This window comes from Dermacentor albipictus, chromosome 10 (assembly GCF_038994185.2).
Source record: "Dermacentor albipictus isolate Rhodes 1998 colony chromosome 10, USDA_Dalb.pri_finalv2, whole genome shotgun sequence".
NCBI lineage: Eukaryota > Metazoa > Arthropoda > Arachnida > Ixodida > Ixodidae > Dermacentor > Dermacentor albipictus.
The window spans coordinates 4,220,208-4,238,966 of NC_091830.1; the positions used below are offsets into that span (position 1 = coordinate 4,220,208).

Consider the following 18,759-nt stretch of genomic DNA (forward strand, 5'->3'; position numbering starts at 1 on the left):
AGTACATTGCGAGATGCTTGTGGCAATCTTGCCTCAGCGTTTCTTCTAGATTTCTCAAGCTGACAGGCTGCTGCGGCAGCCGTCTCGCATTTCTTAAAAGGCCCCATTTGGAGCTACCAAAATGATGCCTCAGCGGAGCTCGTATATCGCTTGCCACCCATGACCCCTCTTTGTAGTTGTTATATCAGTGCCATTCTTTAACGCTGACAGCCGTGGTTTGTTGCATGCGATTGGAGCCCCTAGGAAGCAGTTAAACATGTGAACAATCAGCACCCGGATGGAGCAATGTGATGGGGAGGAGCACTGGCCTCCCCTCCATTATAGTTTTCTCACAACAACTCTGCCATCCCCTAGTTTGCTTTTTTCATGCAACCCGGTTATAACTATGATCAGTTATAACAATGGAATTTTTGTGGCACTTGAATATTGTTATAAGCGGTTTCAACTGTATGTACATATTAAATATATATATATTTTACAGCAAGTACTTCAAATGATACACAAGATACACCAGTCAGCTACTGTTATTTTATTGTATATTTATTATGCCTTTTCGAGTTTTAGCACACACGAGACTGTCGTACGTTTTAGGTATTCCTCAAAGGCAAAAATCGCCTGCATCTTCTGGCGAGTATTCACCGCTTGCTGCCTCGTCCGTCAGCTCTGCTGAAAGTCTGATGACCAACTTCAGCAACAAAGGATCAGAACTGTCAAAGTACACAAAACTAGTGTTCGCAGCACTTACATGGAAACCAAACGAACACATCTGGAAATGACAAATGTCAGCACATACAAATGAATGAGTGAGCCAACTCATGCTGCACTGGCAATACTGAAGCCAGCCTCGGTTAAACGTCTTACTCCTCACCGACGACGAGGCCATACTGCCACTTCAGGGCTACAATGCAGGTTGCGTTGCCTACTGTTCAAAACTCAATACATGTTGGTTGTGTAAAACATATTTTAGGTTCAGAAATTCACGCCAACTGAATTGTTTCTGCCTTCACTCAATTAAGCAGCTATGCAAAGTCAGACAAACTGAAACCAAAACCGATAACAAGCTCACCCAGGCTGCACTGCATACAAATACATGTGCAGAAAGCTCCGGCCCTGCAGCTTTTGCTTCATGGCCAAAAAGCTGTCCAAGAGTATAATGCACAAAGGAGATGAGGAACAAGCAAATAAATAATGACAAGGATGCAGCACATTATTTGTTTGCTTGTGTCTTCCTCCCCTTTGCATATTAATTACAATGTATGCCATTCCTTCTATGAAGAGTGCCTTGGACACTAAAGAGAAACAGTAAATGAACTCACACTGATAAAGCATGCTTTCAAAACACTACTTTTGTTCATTTTATAGTAAGTGGTAATTAACTAAAAGAGAAAATTAAGGCCAACCATCATTTTGTTTTTCTTTTGTTTGTTCATTTTCCAATTTCATGTAGCATTGTTATTTCATTCAGCACTTTTCAATTTCCCAGCGCTGCTAAATTATTGTGACATTCAAAGTGCATTTTTTAGCACCTTTAAAGCTTTTGAAAATAACTAAGTTTATTCTTTGGCTCTTTTAGAGCACAATGTTGTCCATTTCTACCAATAAAAAATCAACTATACCGAAGCAAATATCAAAATCCATGACGCCATGGTTGGCTGGTAATGGAACTTCAAGGCAAGGTCTCCATTCATCCTATGTTTCTTGCATCTTCTCTGGCCTATCAAGCCTGGTCTCATGGTAACACTGGCTTATTCAGTATTGCAGAAAGGTATTTACTAATACAGCTTAAGATACATTTCTCTTTAGTGTCCCTTTAAAATAAGTCACCAAGCCCTGGAATACCCAGAATCAAGCCTCTCACCTGGCCTCAGCAGCGGAGGCACAGTGGCCTGGTACTGTCGGCCTACTCGGATGCGGTTGCGGTTGTTGTTGCGAGACTCATTCTCCCAGTACGAGTCAAAATCCGCATCTGTACACAAAAATGACCGGCAACATGCATGACCACTTCCACAGCCATATCAGCACAACAAGGCAGCGCATAAAACATTTCTGCTATAAGCACAAACATGTAAGGCAAAACTCTTTTCCAGTCCTTTTGCTAGCAAGCAACTAGCATCAACCACTTCCCAAAGGCTGGAAAAATTACCTGCCTAGCCAATAAATGGAAAGCTTTTGCACAAGGAAACACTGTGGATTGGAACAACACAGATGTTTAACAGAATGTACGTTGAAACAACGTGTACAGCTTCCAAGATTTTTAGTAAGGCATAAGCACCAACTACACGGCATGTCTGCATGTTATAATAGCAAGAAGCGACAATGGTGTGTACATGCATGCAACGCACACCGAAATGCAAGCACTGTCTGCAATGCTGTTATGTTTAGGGGGACACACTTTGCCACTGTTATTTGTGCAATTTGTTTTTAAAAAAAACTGGTGTGAAGCAGAACATGTGCATAACTATGATGTGTCATCTACAAAAGCTTTTTTTTTTTCATTACTGGTCCTTTGTATGCATAAGCAAATTAACATGAGAAAGAGAAATGAGAATATGTAAGCAAATATTGTGAGGAATTCTTGCAAACAATGGGGCCTTGAAGGACAATAAAGACAGGGGATGTACACTCATTGAAAGGGAGAGCATGGAGGATGACAGTCCCACTGATGAATCGATTGTGCGCTTTCACATACTCTTGCCGATCTCATTGGCTCTTGATGTTGTGTAACACATGCTATAACAGATCTGTATCAAGCCAACAGGCAATGAAGCCAAGGAAAGCATAGGGGTAATTAACTATGGTTGAAATTGAAGAAAGTGGTGAGGAAAAGAGAAAATAAAAGTGGACATTACTCATGGCAATGTTTAACAATCCGTTGGAAAACTGCCTATCAAATTGATTAATTTATTTGGGCCCAGTAATGAAAGAGTTAATGTTCTGAAACTGGCACTGTTGCTTATGAAGGATGCCGCAGCAGAGGTGTTCTGGGTTGATTTTAGCCACTAGGGTTTGTTGACATGCAGCTAAATGTAAGTAAACGAATGTTTCTTGCATTTTGACTATATTAAAATGTGTCTGCCGTGACCAAGGGTTGTACCGGCGACCTTACACTCAGTACAAGAATGCTACGACCAATAAGCCACCACAACGTGTCCAAAGTGCATAACATCATCGTGAAATATCATTAGACAGCCTTCTTTTTATAACCTCATCAACAAAAATAATACTAGGTTTACAGAGCACAATCACCTTCTCTTAGCTGAAATCAGATCCAACTATGAAAAACTTGCACTTCGCTTCTATGGCATTTCACTTTGGAATCGCATCCCTGTTAGCATTAAGTGATCTCTTTCATTGCAGCTTTTTAAGAACAAAATGAAAAAAATACTGTTAGCAAAACCACCTTGTCATTTGTCATAAACACATTTTCTTAATTGTTACCTTTTCTTTTATTTTTTCTACATTACATTTATTACTGTATGGCTAGGATCCACATTTTTGCAAGACAAGTTGTATTTCTCGTTGTTGGTAACATGTAAAATGGTGAATATTTTTCTTTACTAAACATTCCTGTTTATGATTATTGTGATACTATCGTATGTTTTAATGCTTATCTAATTGTTTTCTATTTTATAACTGGTTCCCTATGGATTGTATTTCTTGACACTTTTATTGCCCAGTTGTTGCTGCTCTAATACTCTTACGTAGCAACTAATGATAGGAGGTCCCACTACCAGTTTCTTACTCCCTGATGTTGTATATAATATGAAAGCCCATTTTTTCATAAGTGCAATAACAACCAACTTGAACACAGCAGTTGTAAGAGTAAAAGAGCTTTAATTCATAACATCTTTGGGGAGATTTTACTCATGTACGTACACACATTTAATTGGTACTAATGCTACAAGTTCCAGTCACTATATCATTGAGCTGCTGAGCTAGGCAGCCTTCTGCATGCAGCAGATTTGTTTTTAATATGATTAGCATTCTTAGGGTACTTCATACACTTTTGGGGGACTGACTATCTATCTATCTGTCTCTCTGTCTGTCCGTCCATCTTCACTGTAAGGTTCGTTACAACACAACACAAGACACGGACAAAAGGAAGGTACAAAACGACGACATGGCGTGCCTTGTGCTGCGCTGTAACGAACCTTACAACGAATCTTAACCAATTGGCCCAACTTGCCATCTTGATGTCTGTCCGCATGTCTGTCACACAGGCTATTCCATGGTCGAATGGGTAGCGTATTGGGCTTCTGTGCTGAGGAAACAAGGTTTGAAGCCAACCAGCGGAACAATATGGGTCAGTGGCTATGTGGCACTGTGTATACATGCACCACCTCTGTTGATGCTGATATGCACCACTCAGGATGTCGCACTGGACATGTGCTGCTCCTTAATGAACCTCTTTGACACTTCGAGCACCAACCATGTGCCACTCTATCTCTGCTGCTCTTTGATACCATCTTGGGTCACTGGGTATGTGTCAGTAGGTGTGTGCCACTCTTCAGTGGACCTTTAATGCCAACCAGGGTAACTACGCATGTGCTTCTCTGCAATGACAAAAACGGTCCCTTAAATTTCTCCGATGCTCAGCAGAATCACACCTATGCCCCGCGCAAGCTCTTTGGCGGCAGCGCCAGATGGTACAGTATGTGCAGTAAGAAGTGTGAGAGAAGAGCCCGGCTGCATATACATGTTGGTGTTCGCAATACAATCGGTCGCTGACATTGCTTCAATGCTAATCACGTTAAAGGGGCCCTATACGACCCTGAAGTCAAAAACTAGTTACACAGTGGCTGATGTGTGCTAGTCTACAAGAAACCTATGGCCGCAAGTATTTTTCAAAGGGGTGCAATTATAGCAAAGTTATAGGTGTTTGGTGAATGAGTATGCAGCAACCACTGTTTCTCTCTCTCCACCCTACTTTTCTACACTCACACACTCTCCCCCTCACCAACCCTACGCAGTGCACCAAAAACTGTGGGCTGCGTCAGCATACCAGAAGAAAGGCTCCTCCATTTGTCCGCCTCTAATTGTTCTCCGCATGAAGCTGACTGAAGGGAAGCTTCATAAAAGGTTCAGTGGCACAGAATGGATGAGCCACCCACCATTCTAAAAACACAGTCAGCTCTTGTCATATTGACGCTGTTGTTCCTCAACGACCGACCAATTGACCACTTTTATTCCTGGTGACATCACCTGGGGAACGCTGTTGACATCACAACATGAGGAGGGGGCAGCAGAAAGGCCAGAGGAGGCGCATGAGATTGTTTTTTTTTTTAATTTGTGGCATTCCCACGACAGGTAGCACTGCCGCATTCGCCACAGATTATGGTCACGGTAGCTTGTTTTAAATGTGTAAAAAATGTCCAAGGTTGTCTGGGGACCCTTTAACATTGAAATTCATTTTGAGATGAGTTCTGCCAGATTTTTTTTCAATGAGGAAAATGCTTTGAGTTTGTGTCATAACAACAGCATCAGCACTTAGAAAATAAAGATCATGAGCACTACACTCTAAAAAAAGTGTACACCCTTTGGGGTGTACATCTGCCACACAACAATAATCATCATTTGCCTTGCTTGCGTTTCCTTTCTTGGAAACGCCGCACCCGCTACTTTCCTGTCAGCAATGCTATGTCACGCTGATAATGCGCATGTCGTTCGTTACTAGGAAGTACCGGGCTCGCAGTGTTAAAGAAAGGAAATGCAGACAAGACAGATGACGTTTATTGTTGTGTGGCAAGATACGACTCAACGGTTGTAAACTTTTTTTAGTATATACTGTGCTCATGCAGTCAGTAACAAAAAAGCAAGAATATCATGATCATGAAGGTTGCACTTATTTAATAAGCTGGTGTACCAACTTTTCATCCGTTTCATACTGGTTGCTTAAAGGAGTACTGACACATAATTTCAAAGTTGTATAAATGCTAACACCTGTTTCTCACACATAAAAGGGATCAGACTTGGCTAGTACAAAAGGTTGGAAAAAGTTGCAACATATTTTAATTTGATATTAAAATTGTCTAAGAACTCTAGGCCTGGTGCCATTGATACTACCAGGACGTCACGACACAGAAAAATTTCCCGATTCCATGTATACAATCGGGCTAGGTACAATAGCATTGCTCATAAAAAATAAAAATGTGATGCAAGCTTATTTTTGGGCTGCACTCACGTGTGGCAGCCACAACACTCACAGGAACAAAATGCAAAGCATTCTAGAAAACTACTTTACTTCAATGCTTTCCAGTATATTTTCCAAGGTTTAGAGGGTTTGAACCTTCATTTAACAGGTATTTTTCCGAGGTACAACAAATTCAATTTCTGTTTAAGTAACCCAGTAGCAAGCTTTAAATTTAAGTGCTATTTATTGGCAATATGTTGTCGAACATCTGAAAATATTTGAAATTTGAAACAAAAGGTAATACTTATGCTGAATACTGATTCTAATTAGAACAACTAGTGCTTCTCTTGCAGCATGGTTACTGTCATTGTCCCTTGAAAATACCTCATAATCAACTAAAAGGTTCTTGAAAGAGTATCAGTTAGTAAGACATTCATGAATTCTTGCATCATAAAAAAAATAAGGGAGAGCTTTTTGCACTGACATGCCATGTCAGCTTATAAGGGCGACAATTTTGTAGTGATGCATTTTCCAATGCTAACGCTTTTCAGCGCTTTTTGCATTCGTGAGTGGTGAAGAGACGCTCCAGCCTAGGCACAGTGTCGAACAGGTCCACTCACAAATGCGAAAAGTGGCGAAAGGCGTTAGCATCGCAAAAGGCATCGCTTCAAAATTGCAGCACAGCTCTGTCTCACCACCCGTTGTATAAAAACAAAACCTACCATAAATTTTTTGTTTAAACAACTTCTGAGTAGATGGTGGAACCAGTCTACAGTTATTTCAAGCTCACGAATTATCTTGGGCACAGCTAGGGGTGTGCATGGATGACCCGACGAGTAGACTTGGACACAGCACGAGTTAAAGCTTATGTTTGGTTAAGGACCAACTATGAACTGGACTGTGCAAACTGCCGTAGTATGGCTCCGCTATTCCATTGCAACAAAATTTTGCAGCAATTTTTTGGCAGCATTAATGCACACAGCATGCACTTCTGCTTTACTACTAAGCAGGCAAGAAACATTCGTAAACATGCTATTAAACTGAACTCACTGCAAAGTACAACATCTCTGCAAAATTCGAGCAGAAATCAGCCACCAGTCCACCTGAAAAATTCGTGCACACATGGCACTCCTATTTTGTTTAATAATCAGTAATTTGCAACAACTAACAGCAGTAAAGATGAAGATGTTTTTATACTTGCTGATAACTTGTCAACAATAGTATGCAGGGAAGTAGACATAACACTAATAGCGCTCTATTAAACAATGCTTACAAGGCCTGTATGAACATTGTTCACATAAGCCCTAATCAAAGTAAGATTGTCAGACTGTGATGATAGACGATTATACTCTTCACTAAGTGCAATATCAGATGACTGTGTGCAGCAAACTTTCTGCGACAAAAGTGCCAAGATTTTATGTAGATGTTTTATCAAACCACTTGATGAAGATATAGCAAAGGGCTGGGGCACATTTATGAAAGCTAGCAGCATTAAAGTCAGTGTGATCAAAATGCAATGAGAGTAAAGAAATATAAAAAAAAGAGAACAAAACAAAATTTAAGAGGCATGTAGTTATCTGTTCGAAGAGCTGTTTAAAGCCCAATGCTCCACTATGGCATAGTGAAGTACCAGAAATCACTTTTGTCAGCGAAGTCTGATTTGACTGAATGACTGTACTAGTTGTCGGTAAGCTGCATAAAAGTGAGCATTATTGCAGACTTTTCTCACAGTCTTACATGTTCTATGGTTTTGCAAGATTTGCAACTTGTAATATGATACTAACAGCTACTTGTAAAACTGGAATAAATGTAAGAGGTATAACATCACATATTATTGCTGACTTAATATCAATGCACATTCAACTACACTTTATCTGCAGAAACTTAAGGCAGCCTTGTAAACTCTATGACTTGATGACTATGCTTGTTCCTGACAAGCTATTGGACGGCTTTGGACTAGGAGACGCAAACGACTTGCATACCCGTGAAGCGGAAATCTGCTTAGGTTTTGACGAGACCCAAGCAGCTTCCATATAGAAGCAGAATGCGTGCCTCTTCAGTCCCCATATAAAATTCATTAACTGCAGACTCCTTATATGTGTTCTGAAATCACTTTCTTGGGTGGGTTCGTTTGTAATAAAGACAAAAATTTTAGCACAAGGATGCCAGTCCTGTGCAATGTGCATTTTCTCTCGTCTTTCTACGCTACGATCTTTAGTTTTCCTCATATGTTTACGGCAATTCGAGCTGGCCCTGCAAAGCCTGCAACAACTAATTCGGGAATAGCGTGAACACTCCATTAGATCTCGGAAGCATTATTACAGCCGCATCAGTTTGGACAAACCTGTCATCACCGACATACAGTTGCATACAATCTCTGAATGCTGACCTTAATATGTTTTTAGCTATGCGAAGACATATCGTGACCTTCGCAAAGCGAAGGCAGCAAGTTTTACGGGTTGCGTGCCAGCATTTTCTCAAAGAGTTGGTCGGGCAGTGTATCTCAGTCTTTCTTTTTTTTTAATTATGGGGTTTTACGTGCCAAAACCACTTTCTGATTATGGGGCACGCCGTAGTGGAGGACTCGGGAAATTTTGACCACCTAGGGATCTTTAACGTGCACCTAAATGCACGCGGGTGTTTTCGCATTTCGCCCCCATCGAAATGCGGTGTATCTCAGTCTTCATATAACGGCACACTTAACGTTACCTCATTAGCCAGCCACGAAATACAGCCCAATGAGTTTTGCACTGTGCAAGCGCTGCAAGACGGCTACTCAGATGGGTGTGTGTGTGTGAGCGTGTGTGCGAGTGCCATGCATACGCAGGTGCGCATATGACCCAGCGTTTTGCGTCGCCACACATGGCACAGACGCTGTGCAAACGCGCCGCGGCAACGTGCATGGACGCAGCAGCTGTGGTGGGGTGCGCTTCAACACAGGCGTCGAAAGGCTCGCCCGGTCAGAGCCCCGGAACAGGCCATCCGTGCACACCGCACGGCGAAACGGCGGCTGCCGCGACGGCACGCGCACTTTTTTCTTTCTTTTTAAGAAAAAAAAAAGGAAACGCCGAGTTTTTTTTTTTTTTTTCCCCCCCCAGTTACGAGGCCACCATCTAATGCAACCCTCGCGCGTCATGCCCTGTCCAGAAATTGGTGTCGACGACGGAATCCGTGTTCTCGCACGGCCCACGGAACAGGGCGAGCGGAAGGAAAGCGCAGCAGAGAGGAAAGAAAAAAAGAAATAAAGCAAATTAGAGAAGCAGGAAGGACAGACTGCCGTACACTTCGCCGCTGGGCCAGACGAATTTGTGATCGCGTATCGTGCACCGGCCGCGCCCTGGGGGTCAGCTCGCGCGCGACTGAGCACGCACAGTGCACTTGAAGCATGCACTGTCCGCAAATCGCGCGTTAATTAACAGCAGTACTAATTGCGTTAAGCCCAACCATCATCGCTCGCTCGGGTGAGCGGTTTCCTTCTCCACCTTCCCCCAACCTCGTCGTCGATGAGACCGACAGCGGATCACTTGCTCGAGAAGTCGAAGGCTTACCTGATACATCCATTAATGCACGGTGATTAAACTTGAGGCGGTCCGGCTCTGTGCATATTTCATGTTAGCGGACGCAAGCGGCGAAAGCTGCACGGGCTTTTTTCGAATGTTTACGAACTGTCCAAAATAAACTTCGGAATCCCACACAAGCACGGAAACGCCGAACGGGTGAGGCGAACTTCTCGTGATCGACGTCGAACGTCGCCAGCGTAGGACACTTCTGAAGTGCTGAAAATAAACATGGTCGCATAGCAAGGTCGAGATAACGTGCGAAAACTTTTTCATAAACAGAAAGTTAGTAAAATTTATGAGCACGTAGAAAATGAAATTATCTTACACATACTCATCTAGCCACATAGCCAACGCCAGATCTAGCCTCTAGATTATGGCTTTGTTACAATTGGTATCGTCATCGCGGTGTACGTAAAATAACGAGAACTGAAACCACAGGCAGGTATGTTAACCGCCGTAACCGCGCGTGAGCGAAACCTTACACATACATGCTTGATTTGTGCGTATTGTGTGCGTGCAGGTGTATGCACTTGCTCCCTTCACTGGTATATGCAACTAGCGCAATGTAAGGCTATCTCGTCGCCTATTAGGAGTCGACGTATGAGTAGCAACAGTAATTTCTAGGCGCTTTGATGTTATACGTTAACAGTTGACACATCGGCTGTCTTAGCCCCAACTTCGAAAATAAAAAAAAAATACCTGTGGGCTGCTCTGCGGTACAAAGCAAGTACAGCTTCACAGATTTATCTAGAAATAAGCGCAGGACCTGTGATGCACTGGCGGTCTCGGAGGTCAATTTTTGTAGGACGTTAGAACCATGTTAGAGCCACGAACTAGTGAACTACCGTGAACTATAGTGAACTACTGAACCCCAGACCTGCACATATGTCTCTGCTTTATCACGCCAGTTCTACTTCATTCCTTTTGCCGCTAGGGACAGAATTAACGAGCAGGGTGGCGCCAGTTATAACTTGTTCGCTGTCGTCTGCTTCCGCGGTCCGTATCAGCAGTCGTGCCACTATTTCAGCTGGCGGAAAGCGCTTTCATCCTGTTTCATAGCACAATTAACGACAATGAAAGAATAACAGGATATTTTCTAATGTTTTGCATTTGAGCATGGAGCCACAGTAGGAGGAGCGGCGCAAGAAACGTAAACAAAGAGTAGAGCTGGCAGATGGCAACTTTTTCTTTCCTTCTATCCGCAGAAGGTAAAATCTTCTGACGGCAGATAGCTTTATCCTTTGCTGCATGTATCTTTTATGAGTTGACTGCGGATAGGCTAGTGTCAAAGATGCATTATATGGTATCCTGCTGTGTGCCTTTATATGCAAGCCTGAAGGAGGCGAATGATCTGGCATAAGTTTTCAGAAGTTTCTTGCGAGCGACGTGTGTGCAGGAAATATATCGAGGCTGTTTCAGGGAAAGGTGACATTTTTTTTGCAGTATTACTTCACGTGTATGGGAGTTGAAAGCTTTCAATAGATATCCTAGCTAGCGCTCTAAAACGCCGCTGCACAGCTCCCAATTAATCCTACCAAAGTAGCTATTCCGCATGGCACAGCGGCATAGTAACGGTGATGCGAAGGACACGTACGCTTTTAATATATATATATATATATATATATATATATATATATATATATATATATATATATATATATATATATATATATGCGCAATCCTCTTTTTGAACTAGCCGGCATCTTCTCACATTTTAAGAGTTACAATAAATAGTCATCGAATTCCGTCCTCCAACGTTCTTTACGGTGGTTTCTAGTTCGAAAAGGCGGAGAAGCGACTATTTTACAAATTGGACAAGCGGTTAAACTGCTGTGAACTTTACGAACTCGATAACTACTGTGACTTAATATGCAAGAACTGTGTAGTTCGTTACTGCGTGCAAAAAAGCAATGCGAGAGGTTATTTAACGCTATTTACAGAGTAGCAGACTGCACGCGCCGACATTATTAACCGGATTCTGGCAGTCAACTGTGGAAGCCAAGGGGCCGGTCACAGCCTTGGCATCGCGGCCACTGTGATCGCAAATGCCAACAATGTAAGCAGTCTGCGACAGCTCATGGCAGGTTACTTATGGGAGCTACTCATGCAAGGTTTCTTTGTTAGAACGACAACCTACTGGAACTCCAGACCTGTACAGATAAGCGACTTCTATGGGAGTAGCGTGCGCCCACTTCTCGTTCAACCGTTGGCCGTTGGTGTCGCTTTGATGACCTGTTCGTCATAAATGTTATGACCTTTTATGGCCTGTTCGTATTTTCAGAGCCTGAGTAACTACTCAAGAGAAACAACGAAATCAGAAAAAAGAACAATTTATGATAATTCAAAGGGAAGCTCTTTACTTTTCGAAGCGAGATCAGGATGCCTTAGAACATGCTCTTATAAAGCGAGATACAACAAGGAAGAAGAAGCATGTGCTTGCTGCGGTAAAGCTAGAGAAGCGATGGAGCATGTTTTATTAGAAAGTGAAGATATCTGCCCAGCGGTCGATTTATGCACCTCTGGTCTCCTTGAAGCCCTTAGGTTCAGCGAGAGCAAGGGGAAAGCAAACATGCCCGCAATGGAGATTAGTAAGAGGTGATTGGAATATTGGTGGAAGAAAATGTGCTGCATGTGCTGCATCACTTCGCAAACTCTGCATTCTGCGCCATAAACTAAAACAAGCGGCCCCAGAAACTAAGCTTTATGCATACAAATCACTCATTAGGCCGAAAATGGAATACGCATGCACCGTCTGAGATCCGTATAGTAAACACAATATTAATGCACTGGAAAAGATTCAGCGGAAAGCAGTTAGGTTTATGCTTTCTAAGTACCGTTTAACTGACTCACCAACAACTATTACGGACGATCATAGTCGCGGGGATGTGCGACTGATATGTTGTTTTCTCGCATAGCTCCCGTCTCCTGTAATCCGGCTTCGCCGCGTGGCTTTACTGCGGCGGTTGGTATGCTTACGGGGTAGTACGAGACAACGTTACTAGACTAGTAACGTTGGTACGAGAGATGGCGAGAGTGTTGCTCTGCTAACGCCACTTAACGGCGGTGTTACTTGGGCGCAGAACGGAGAAGGCTCCTCCTTTCTGGCTCGGCAAGCGGCGCGGACGTTCTGCGCCGATCCATGCTTCTGCGAGACCGTCTCGCGAAGCCTACCCCGGAATCGACGAACACGATCGTTCGATCGCGCCACATTTCGCGTGACCGTAAACGCGAACGACCAGGCGTTGATGTCCAGCATGGGGCGAACATATTCGTTATCCGGTCGCGGTGAGTCGAACTTCCGCGATTTGTCGCACGCCCATCTGCATGTTTTGTGGATAGCAACTTGGCTAGCAGGCATTAGTCTATGAAAGGCGCAGTAAATGCCCTTGTGACTGTTTGCACTACTGTGTTGCCAAGAGCACGGGTGAGAACCCCACATGGTATACAGACATTACAATTACAGCGGAAAATTCTAAGAATTACATTTCTTTTTCTACTCAAAAATAAACTCTCGATCCATCCTGCTCCATATGCCCGACCATTAACCACAAGACAAACCAGACATCACCACTCTGAATCCTTAACTCCTTATCAGACCAGAACTAATGCCTTCAACTTTTCCCTTTTCCCTCGTACTATTGAAGAATGGAACGCACTACCATAATAATAATTATTCTTAAACAGCACTGATTCAATTGATCTGATTAATTTTTATCTGTTAATTTCGCAACAGAGGGATCAGCATTTTGCTTTCTTCTGAATGCATGTATGATTATTTTTTGTAATTTTTCCACTCATACTGCAGGCCTGCATGGCCCTGCAGTATTTTGTAAATAAAAATGAAATAAAAAGTAGGCAAACGACAGACAACGGTGGCGTACAAAAACAAAGTTCCCATTACGCATTCAGAAAGCTTGGTGATGGGAATTCTTCGATTTCTTTTTTTAATTTTCGAAGGGAGGTAGGGCATTAGGCATAATAACAAGAGCTTGGTGGTGCAGCCCACCGCCGCGTTTCAAAGGGGACGCTCACACTCACTCACTCACTCACTCACTCACTCACTCACTCACTCACTCACTCACTCACTCACTCACTCACTCACTCACTCACTCACTCACTCACTCACTCACTCACTCACTCACTCACTCACTCACTCACTCACTCACTCACTCATTCCTGTTTTATTTGAATGTTGCGTGCTATTGCTTTGTTGAATAACGCTTGTTTTACGTTGATGTAACCACACTTACCCTTATCCAATGCTTTCATGAATGTCATGCAAGATATGGATAAATAAATACATTAAAAATAAACTTTCCCTAAGAAGACATGCGGAAAAGCGACTAGTATATTTGTGTTCGATGTAATTAACATTTTAATGCTTTATATTGTTTTAGTTATGATAATGTCTGCTCGGGTGGCAACTACATGCACTGATGAATGAGTAAATAATTGCATAATTTGTCATTTCACGCTTTGTGTACAATTTCTGGCTCCATCCTTGCGACTGCGACACAGCAGGCAATGGCACTAAAACTCACGCAGCAGAACATACGAATTTTCTTTAATCCGCAATAAGCTTTCTTAAAGGGACACGAAAGCGAAACAATAAATCAGTTTAGACTAATGAAGCATTGTTTGAGAACCCTGCAGGCAGTCATTTAAAAAAAAATAGTTTGATTATTAGATGAGAAAATGAAGGTCCAAGTATCAGTATTTGAATTTCGCGCCGAAACCCCAGTGCCGGTACGTCAGCGTGACGTCAGGGATTCCAAAGTATGTTTTCGCATTTGGGCCGCATTGGCTGAATAAAGGTTCTCGAAACTTGCCATGTTTAATATTTGGTTCCTTTAGAACACAATGTAGCCAATCTGTACCGCTATATATAATTAGTAGGCCCTAGAAGATGCCATCAAAATCCAAGACATCACAGCCCCCAGGTGCGGGAGCTTAAGTAGGCGTCGCCACTCTTATTTCGTTCTTGCGCTTTTAATGGCTTACCAAACGTCTTATCGTTGTAAGAGTGGTGTTTTTGGTGTTGTAGAACGGTAATTTACTGATACAGAAGAAATCACTTTTCACTTTAGCGTCCCTTTAAATCTTGCTACGCTTTAGCTGAAACATTATTTGTCCGTTTGAACATTTCAGGGACAGCTCACCTTGAATATTTGCCTTTAGATTGGCATACTTAATAAGTATATAAATAAATAATTACATAAAGAGTTCACAAATAAATAGACCAGTACATTGTGGATGTATGTCCTGAAAACATGACCTAATTACGAGGCACGCCGTAGTGGGGAGCTCCGGATCAATTTTAACCATCTGGCATTATCTAACGTGCACCTAAATCTAAGTACACGAGCGATTGCTGCATGTTCGTCTCCATGTTTGTCTGCATGTTTGTCTGGGCAGATCATGCTACGTCTTGCTTCACGACCTATCATGATGGCGAAATGCAAAGGCGTATAACCAGTAAATTATGAAGTATAGTGCGTGTCCGGCTCATGACGAACTTTTGGAGATATATTACACTATATTCCAACGCGAATGTAGAGGGAATATGTGCGAAGAAATAAAAATAACGCCTTTGAGAATAAATAAGCCCCAGCATGCACATTGCCCCTCGTGGACTGTCACGCGTCATTTTCAAATCAGTAAAGGATCGTATTGCAGCGTAAAATAATTTTTGCTCTCACCTAATCAAAGCCACAGCAATAGTAGTGGAGCCAGGTTCCTGGCTGCATAGACAGCCTGACTGTCACCCAAAAAATCCCAGCGCTGCGATCGAAATGACGTGACTTTTACCGCGATAGCGTTAAAGGGAAGCTGAAACACTTTTCGAAAAAAATGAGTTCTCTGCGGCATTCTACAGTTTTGAGTCCCCTGAACACGAAAATCTCGTTCAAAAAGGGCGGAAACAAGCGCAAGCGGCTGTTTTTTCATGAATACGCGCACCAGCGCCTCAGGGTATCGCGCGAACGCCGCTGTTGCCCGTGATTGGTCGGAGCAGCTGTGACGTCAGTGGCGGCAGTCGCCGGTCGGCGCCGCCGTTTGAGAGCGTAGCACGCTGTTCTGTTCTGGCTGCATAGCTGAGTTGTAAGCATTATGGAACGTTCTCGCTGTCTCGGACAGCTTGTATTTTCGCCGTACATGTTCGAACCGACAGCCGATACGGAAAACGATGGCGGCAACGACGATGTTGAGTGTGCCAAAAGCGAGAGCGATGTGTACACCTTCTCGCGCGCTGGAAATCTTAGCTGTTACGTATGCTTTTTTTTTTTCGTGTAGCTGCACGTTCCAGTGACGGGAGAAAAAATGCGCTAAAGTGTCACTGGGAACTTGCTGCTGGAAGAATGCCGAAGCACTAACTTCTCATTAGATTGTAAACACGGGTACAATTCCGCGATGTCAAGCACCTTGCCGCTGCTTGTCTGAAGTCCCGTGGTTTTCTGAGCGTTGATACACGATCGCGAACATAAGTGCCGCGTTTCAAAGCGCGCACATGCAGTGCTGCGAGGTACAGTCATGGAAGTTGCTTATCATACACATCCAGATCGAGATGGTCAGGGGCATTATAAGTGCAATATTCAGAATATGGTTCGACGACTTTGCGATTGTGGCTCGATCAAGAATCGGTATGCGCGCTCCATGCTAGTGTTGACATAAAGATATTAGGCAGTTCTAGCACCGCCGTGTGGTAAACATGATAACTGCAACCGTACGTCGAATGTCACTAGGCAAGCCTATACTCCAATTTATACCTCAGGTGCAACGCTGTGGAAGCTACGCACGAAGTCCGGTTACCAAAATTTATTACTGCGCGCGTTTCCGTCTATGGTTCGCAGCGTGCCAGCGTCATTTGCTCGCGCGAGCATGCACGTGAAGCTGCGGCGACGGGCTGCAATTAAAGAATGCCGAAAAGAAAATTGATTTAAAAGAACGTGTTAGCAGCCGTATAAGTACACGGATTGTTTCTATGGGTAAATTCTTTTTTTTTTCATTCAGAACTGAGCTTATATATGAAAAGTTTTCTCAAAAATCGGGTCAAGAAACACCGAACTTTTTCTAAGTGCGAACGCAGCCACTGCAAGAAGTATCTCAAGCCTCCACAGCGTTGCACCTGATGTATGAAACGGAGTATAGCAACGCTAGCAACAACGCGTTTCCGCATTTGTCGTAAGGCTATCCGGCTATCGCGGAAATGGTCGAGCACAGCACAGTTGATTTCGTCGGCACGAACTTATCTCTCCTCACCGCACTGCGCTCCAAGCTTCTTGTCCTTCGGGAACCTGTGAAACACCACATCGTCTCGCCCGCGTGTGTTCGCGCAGCCGATTGCTGCACAGAACGAGGGCATGTTGGGCGCCCTTGGCTGTAGGCACTCACGCAGCACAGAAGGAAAGAACAGTTTACGAAAATCGCAAAACAAACGTGAGCGGCGGCGGCGGCAAATCTCTCGTAGCGTCGTTCAGTAAAGCGCAGGACGGAAAGAGGCATGCCAGCGCATGCCAGCACGCCGGTCCGGCAGCTCGGTCCCCGCCAGTGACGTCACTCTCGCCGGTTCTCTCCTCTGGTAACCTCCTCACCCGGCGCTCCGGGAAGCGATGGGGGCGTGTCCGCGGGGGTGATTTAGAAAGCGATTTCCGCCCCTTATATTAACAAAACGAAGAAAAAAATTTCAGAACCGTAAATTATTAGGTCTGTTCTTCCCAATCCCAGCAATTCATGGAAATTGAAAACCGCTTCAGCTTCCCTTTAAGGGCCCCGTGTAGCACAAAATCCGGTGTCGGATGTCGTTTCGGCAAAAAAATCATTTTCGAACCACCAACTAATAATAAAAGCTACTAACATAATTGAATTTCTCAAGCTAAAATCGTAATGTACATAACCTACAGACATGATAGTGTCGGATTGTAATTTGAATACACGCGAAAACATAATTCTGTTACGCGAAAACTCAAAGGAAGCCCTTTTCTAGCGCTTCTACCATTCATAGACCGGCCACGGCGTCCGCCATTTGCGCGCGCCGGCGTGTGAGTATCTCGGTGGCCACGGAGCGGTGCGCCCGGTTCCTTGCAATACTTCCAGATGGCGCTCGCCTCCGCTGCATCGCGGCGCACGCAAGAAACCGCGTTTCTATCAGAAGGCCCACGTTCGAGCATAGCGTTCGCGGCTAGTGTTTCCCGGTAAACATTAAGGTTACATATGCTCCAGTTGCCGGGAGGCGTCAGAAGCAGTCAGGGATCTTTGGATGCGATCCCGTTCCACTCTTAAAGGTGAAGCGTGTGGTCATCGTTTGTTGTTTCCGGCATTCAACTCGCGCTAACCGCCGCAGCCTTTTCAGAACACCTCCAGCTCTCAGAATTCGATTAATAGCGCTTACTGCGAGTGGAATGTGCCACTCTGCCGCGAGCACATTCACTTTCTCGCTCAAGGAGCACATATGTGAAACGTTGCGGGCATGAGGAGTTCACGACGCGTGGTCCAGGGCTGATGTTCTCAAAGTGCTCAGAGTTACAAGTGCTGCGTAGGTATGTTGTTTATGCTTAACTAAAAATGAACACTATAATGAGTAAACTGTGGATTTTCTGGGTGTTTTCCTTATTGTTATGATGGCTTGCACGCCAGCCTTCGCGATTAATAAACAAATAAAGTGTGCGTTCGATACGAACGTAATTTGGCCAGGTTAAGGGCGGCAGGCGTTAAAAACGACGCCACTAGTTGACTACTAATGTGGCGGAACCAACATAAATGTTTCGCCAACTGCCGTTTTAAATCACCCAGGCACGCACATTACCATATTTTTGTCGTGTTTGCATTAACTTCAAATATTCTGTTTGCGTAAACAAGCGTTATGAAACTTCGAGAAATCTAGAATGAGCGAGAAACATCCAAGAAGAATAAAAATGAAAAGAAGGCACGTACGATTGTATGCAAATGAAACGCGGTGATTTTAGATGGCACGGCGTTCGGCGGGCGATGTGCCGTTCCAGGAAAGCTTTTAAATAAGCAAGCATTTATAGGCCTTCCTAACGATGAAACCCGTCGGACTGGCAGTCACGTAAG

The 18,759-nt window shown here is 43.7% G+C and overlaps 1 protein-coding gene across 5 annotated transcripts in view; it reads right to left on the reverse strand.

The window, feature by feature from the left end:
- Nucleotides 1-18,759, reverse strand: part of LOC139050945 (arginine-glutamic acid dipeptide repeats protein-like) — a 75,417-nt gene that overhangs the window by 38,945 nt on the left and 17,713 nt on the right. For 4 of the 5 annotated variants that reach the window (XM_070527826.1, XM_070527825.1, XM_070527822.1 and 1 more), the window contains exon 2: nt 1,859-1,966. Coding sequence is in view for 4 of the 5 variants with exons in the window: in XM_070527825.1 (XP_070383926.1) it covers nt 1,859-1,966 (108 nt within the window). In the remaining variant the exon portion in view is untranslated. Of the gene's footprint in view, nt 1-1,858; nt 1,967-9,678; nt 9,904-18,759 lie in introns of those variants that run through there. The other variant, XM_070527823.1, reaches the window with a different exon arrangement.